General features: G+C 33.9%; 1 protein-coding gene across 1 annotated transcript in view; it reads right to left on the reverse strand.

Annotated features, from left to right (window-relative positions):
* Positions 1–5,453, reverse strand: part of LOC108694676 (ras-responsive element-binding protein 1) — an 18,703-nt gene extending 13,250 nt beyond the window's left edge. The window contains exon 1 of the mRNA XM_018204305.1: positions 4,976–5,453. Coding sequence (XP_018059794.1) covers positions 4,976–4,994 — 19 coding nt within the window. The 5' untranslated portion in view covers positions 4,995–5,453. The remainder of the gene's footprint in view (positions 1–4,975) is intronic.
* Between the last annotated feature and the right edge of the window lie 1,452 nt (positions 5,454–6,905).

Consider the following 6,905-nt stretch of genomic DNA (forward strand, 5'->3'; position numbering starts at 1 on the left):
AGAAATAAATAAATTTGATATAATTATAACTAATTATAAAACAAATTAGGTTTTTTGATAAGTCAAGGAAATATTTGAAATAAAATTAACTGGTTAGTAGGCATATTATCTTTCTTTCATTTTTGCATTGACGCACATTGTAAATTTGTGAAAATAAAAAGAATTAATCTTAAAAACAGCAAGATTTTCAAATCGCACTGGGTTACAAATAATATTTTTAACGAAGCTATTATTGTAAAATTAAATTTATTCTGATATTCGCGAATAGTGCAACTTCTATAATTTGTTTTAACTTTAAGCGATTCTTAGAAAGATTTAACAGTTAAAAAAATTTAAACTTCGAGTTTTCTTAAATTCGAATTTTTTGGAATCATTAGACCACATAAATCATGATTCAAATTATACTGCCATTATTTATGAATTCAAGAATAGATTTAATCCATTTTTTAAATTTGAATCTATTAAAATCATTAGGCCGTAAATTATATAATGATCTATTCAAATCTTTCTTCAAAAATTATAAATTGAATAAAAATTTGCAGTATCACGATTTACACACAGCCTAATGATTCTAAAAGACTTGAAGAATAAAGCTTAAAGTTCACATGATTTTAACTGTTAAATCTTTTCAAAAAAGCCAAGATTAAGTTAAAATAAAATCAATTACAGAAACTTTCCACAATTTGCAAATATCAAAAATTGAATGCGAAAGAGAGTTTCGTTGAAAATTCGTCATAATATCATGTTAAATCTACATATATTTTTTAGTGTAAAACTTTATTATGATTATAATACTGATATAATTTTTACATATTTATATGATATCAGTTATTAATCTTGTTGATATTTCTAAATTTCTGTTTTAAGATACTAAAATATCAGTAAAATAATTTAATCTTACGAAAAATTTAAAAACAAAAATTAAAAACATATTTTATATCAATGTACATAATTAAATAAAATAAAGAACATTTTTTATTTTCATTTTCGGTTTTAGATAATCCAGAGAAACGATACAACGACGAACAATAGGCATATTGATATACAATAGAGAAAACGAAACATCCTCCGCCGAAAAATTTACTACCACGGGTCATTAATTTCACAATCGACCGAGGGTGAACGGTTTGAGGTGCCGCGAAGGATGTCACGCAAAGTACCCTCGTATACGTGGCCCAACCGAGTGTTTCCGCATGTACCTCGACGCGGTTGTCATACCTACCTACCTACCGCCACGCCACATCTATAGATTGCTACTGTAATAAGACCTATGCAAATCCTAGACCGACTTTATGACGCCTTGGGAGGTAGGGAATAGGAAAGCGATGATAGGTGTGGTGGACGTCTAATCTTTAACCGCAAATGGAGATCGATCATCATCCGCGTTGAGTTTTTCGCTAAAACATAGCTTACTTACTTTGGAGGCAAAGGATTTCGAGCAAGAGATGGACCATTGGGTTCATCAATGCTCGATGTAAATTAGACAGTATTGCAAAAATAATAATAATTCTTATTTGAATACAATATTGAGCTGTTAATTTAAAAAAATAAAGATATTTTACGCATGAATTTACAATCCATTCATAAAATATCATTATTATTATTATTATTATTATACATTATTAATTTCATTAATTTTATTATATAAATTTTAATATTCACAGTTTTATGATTTCATTTATGATCGCAATACTGATGTAATTTTTAAATTATATCAATATTACATAAACGAAATAATCAAAATATTAATAGCATTTGTTACACGTAAAATTATTTAATCTCGAATCTCTTAATTTTTAATAATAATTAGTTTTAGTCATTCATTTATCACTCGTTTTTCGATCAATTTTTAAAAACGAAAATTGGAGCATAACGCGATCAAACTTTTTCTACTTAGTCTATAAGAAAGCTTCTCACTATTTCCATCGAATATGATAAATTGCATAGTCCTAGTTTGTGGCGCTTCCAAGAAGGATCCACAACTGCTCCATTTTTACGGCATATAAAGCCTTATTTCTTGCACAAAGCAAGAATCTATATCTGTTAATTAAATCAGTTCATCTGCAACGTGTAAAACCAAGAATTAATTTTTCTCACCATCATCATTTCAAAGTATTTTTTGATAAATAACGATATAATTTTACTAGCATCATAAATTAAGATTATCATAGTAAAACAATTATTTTCTAAATTAATATCCAACATAAAAAAAAATAAATAATGAATCGTTTATTATTATAAAAAAAAATGTTAAAGACTATCTAAAAATGTGCAAGATGTAATACACATTAATATTTAATACAAATTAAGGAAAATTAAGCGGAAGGATATATAATTAAATCATTCATCTCAAACGGATTACAATTTTTTTACTAGCGTAACAATTATATTTTTATCGAATGATTTGAGGAAGATATGATGTGTTTTATTTCGATAAGCTTGATTTATGTATACGTCGAGATATTCGTTCACTGCAACTTTCAATTTATTACGGAAAAAGAACTTTCCGGGAGTTAATAAACGCATGCACTTTCTTGTCAAATATAAACATCGCTAATTAATCTATCTCACTACCGAAGGGCTCCCCTTTGCTGGGGTGAAAAAGGGAGCGGTTGACTTTCCGCACCACACCCTAATCCAGACTTCATGCTCGTATAATCCTTGTGCTGTGTCAGAAAGAATGAATCTTTTTTTTCTGGATAATATTTATCCGTACGTGTAATACGGTCCAAAATATTTAACTTGGAAATTACGAAATATATGTTTTATCAAAGATATTCAATATAAAGAATATATATATATATATATAATTAAAAAGAAATACGAAAAAATAAGATCTTTATAAATTTATCCGGATTCACAAGTCGAGTTAAAGTAATTGATTTTTAGAATCATTTGATTTGATATCTATACTAGATTTTCTATTAATCTTCGAAAGAAGATCGACATTTTATCGATGCAACATTGATAAAATGTCAACAATCTTCTTCGAAAATTAATAGAAAATGTAGTCGATATCAAATCAAACTTTTCTAAAAAATCAATCGATATCGATTTGATTTCGATTTATAAATTAGAGAATTCGAGCAATTTTAATGGCAATAAATTATTAATGGCAGATAAGTAACACGGTTGACATTATTAACTGCTTTGAGATAAAATCTAACATATTATAATCAGTTAAATTTTCTAAAGCGATTTATGTAATACTGTTCAAAAAGTTATACTAAAATTCTAATTATTTTCTAATTTTAACGTAAAAAAAATCACGATTTCTAACATTCTATAATTTCACGATATTTTTGTTATTATAATTGTAACATTCATTTCTCAATTAGAATTTAAAAAAAATATCGGAAAAAATATTATAAATCTTTAAATTAAATTAGAAAAATATCGCATTGTGTGTATCTTCATTATTCCAGCAAAAGCGTGCGTTTAAATTTTTATATTTGAAATTGTTATATTTCAAGGTATGTTTTATATCTCTAAGAATTTTATTTATTAATCACCGTGAGAATTTTTATCTGCGTTTGTGACAATATTAGGGAGGCAGAGTTGAGGATCGCTTGAACCTTTACGAGAACATCTTGACACCGTATGTACACATAGATAAGAAAGAAGCGTAAAAGAGTCCTTATCTTCTTAGAATTCGGACTATCATTCACTGGTCCTACCAACACTCGATTGTAATTTCGACACGTCACCCATTGCAACATGTAGATCCACTATAACCTCTGACATTTACCCCCTTCTGCCATTATCACCGAGAGCATCGAGGAGACATGCCGCTTGTGACGATCGATCGATAAATCATTCGTGGAAAAAGGGAATGACTGAATATCAGTTAATTTGCACAGAGAAGCACAGAGAAGCACAGAGAATATTTATATATTTTATGCTCCTTCCCCCTTTTTTCAGTTTCGAACGGTTTCTTAGTACTGATAAATAATCTTTGGATTTTGCACTTTCGATATTTCTCTCAAGCCCGAGATAAATTCAAAAAGCTCAAATCAAAGAAGAGATATATTTAAGATAAATTGATTTATTTTGTAACAAAAAGCTTCTTCTTTTTAATTGATTATCTTTTCTCTTTTTGTTTTCAACGGCTGAAAGGAACATAGCTAAGATGTCATATCTGACATCTTCGGTGGGAACAGGATGAAGGTGATGAAATTAAACAAACGCGAGTTTGCTACAAAGATCGAAGCCACGAATGCGATTGGAATCGTTCATGCGATACTTTACTTTGCGTCATCAATAAAATTGATATAATCTGGTATTAACTTTTTGCCTGATACAATCTCGTTATCGTAACGCTTCGTTCGCGGAATCTCTTAACTCACAACTCGTTCTCAAGACCAGCCACGAGAAGAACAGGTGTGAGACGCAACTTTGCATCTGCTATTATAAAATTTCTCGTGACGATAATATGCAGATGGGGTACACGTGTAAATATAAAGAATAACACGTTTCAGACAAAGTGGAATGTCGATGAGAAAAGCTTATCTTAAAAAAAAAAGGAAATCAACCGTGTATCTGCGAAAATTTCTACGACGCATCTTAAGAAACACACGAAGTCAAGAGAGCGTAAAAATGATTTCATTTTGACATCACATCAAATAATATTACATTTTTGATTAATTTGACTGTTTATTGACGTTAAGAATCAAAATAAAATCACTTTGATTTTTATGTATTCCTTGGATGCGCATAAAAAGCGATACGTTACTTTTCGAGATATCGAGAAGAAAAGCTTATTAAAAAAAAAAAAAAAAAAAAAAAACGTGATGAATCTTTTGATCAATTCTCAGCGCGTAAACTACACGATATCTTCACCCAAAAAGTTAAATTATATGGTGATGACGCAATACGTAGACAGAATGGTAAGCACGACTACAGATGCGAAATCAAAGAAGATATTTATCGGAGTGTCATATCCAATTCAAGGTCCTCTCGACTTCGGCGAACATACCTTTCTTCGAATAGTCCATGATGCTGAGCCGGAGTCCGCGAGACGGCAAGCGACGTTTCGGTCGACAGCCGAGAGATCACACCGTCGTGGGATATACGAACTCCAACATCCGCGTAACTAATTAGCACTTTAAACACCAGTCCGCGTCCACTCCCGATTTCGGGAATACGTCAACCTGCGAGTGCGAGATGCACCGCAGTACACTCCGATCCCGAGTTCCAGACACCTAATTTCGCGGTGCACTGTTACCGAATTATCCGCTGTCGCTCCGATAATGGAAATCCGATACCGAGACACCCGCAAAGTCGCGCATCGTGCAAGGTATGATCCGCAAAAAGCGTCACACCCCGCCGATCACTCCCCGTCTATCGCTCCTCTCGCACTGATAAGAAAAGACCCACGGAGCGGCGCAGCGAGATACAGCGTTGACGATCGATCGAAGTGGCCGTGTACTCCGGGATATCTTCTCACCTTCTCAATTCCGTTCGTCACCGCTCGACGCTCAGCAGCGCACTGAGCGCGTGTACCGCTCGTGGTCGAGTCTGTCGACGTCTGGTCTGGGCTCTGGGCGCGCACGGTGATCCCGAAACGAGAGGAGCCCTCACGATTCTCAGGAGAGGAAGAAGCGGGGGCGGCGACGGCGCGGCGCGGCGACCAGGGTAGGAGCGAAAAGGGTGGGCGGGGGATGCGATCCTCTCCGTCGTGCGCGCGTGGTGGGGGGGACCAGGGAAAGAGGCACTGGCGGCACTGCGAGAAGAGAGGACCGCGAGATCCATGAGAATGGGTCACGACGGGCCGACTCACCGCGCAGTAGTGCTTCTGACAATTTCTCTCGGCTCGCGCCGAGGCCCCATCATCCCTTCCTCGGATTGGTCCGCCGTTCTGCTTGCTCCCTCACCGCGCGGTTCCCTCTCGTGCGATCTCCCTCGTCGGCAGTGTCGGCACAGCTCCGCTCCGCTCCTCTCCTGATTCTCTGCGGTGATCCCCACTCACCAACTGCCCATCCCTTCTACCTGCGCCCCCGCGCTCGCCGGTCCGCCCCGCCAGAGGAGCGTTCCGTTCGACATCTACGTGGATACATGGGCGCTCGAATGGAAATAAATTTCTTCGACGAGAAAACAGCGGAATCTTACGGTTTTTTTTTACCTCTCTTCTCGGGATGGATCTTATTATACATTCTCGAGACTTTTTTCAGATCGGGTTTTTGTTCTCGATACAATAGTATGCGAGGAAGGGAGACCGGGACTGGACCTTGTTGAGGTTGACTGTCAAAAAGCTAATAACTCATTCGATATATGTAAAACATTCTCTTCTTTTTAATGTATTACACATTGCTGATATAATATTAAATTGTTGTGTAAAAAAAATATATAATTTGTATTGTTTGCAAATATGCATATTGCAAATTGCATAATTTTTTTTAAAATAACTGTGTTTTCTTTATATCAGTTGATATCGTGTGACTGAAATTATTTTTTATATATGATTTGTGTTCTTAGAATTTAATTTTCGAAGTTTGATAATTCTGATCTCATTGTGTAAGGGTATCAAATAGGAGGAAACCAAATTCGAAAATTGGATTCAAATCATATAGTCATTCAAAATTGTATCACTTTATCCTAATTTATTTGTTCCTGCATCATTTGATTGTATGAAAAATGAGAATTTTACTGATGATTTTATTCTTTCTCTGGAATTCAAAATTACCGATTAATTTCTACTTTTTACAATACATATAAAAAGTAAATTGATCAATTTATCAATCGCGCGTTTACATATTACGAAAGTTACAGAAAATTTTTTTAAATATATAATTAAAAATTGGAGTAATTAAAGAAAACATACAAATTCATCAATCATTTTGATTATTTCAATAATTCTGATATTAAAAAATGTCTAGATGAGCTTTTAGATAAACTTAATGAATAAC

Source organism: Atta colombica, unplaced genomic scaffold (assembly GCF_001594045.1).
Source record: "Atta colombica isolate Treedump-2 unplaced genomic scaffold, Acol1.0 scaffold121, whole genome shotgun sequence".
Lineage (NCBI taxonomy): Eukaryota > Metazoa > Arthropoda > Insecta > Hymenoptera > Formicidae > Atta > Atta colombica.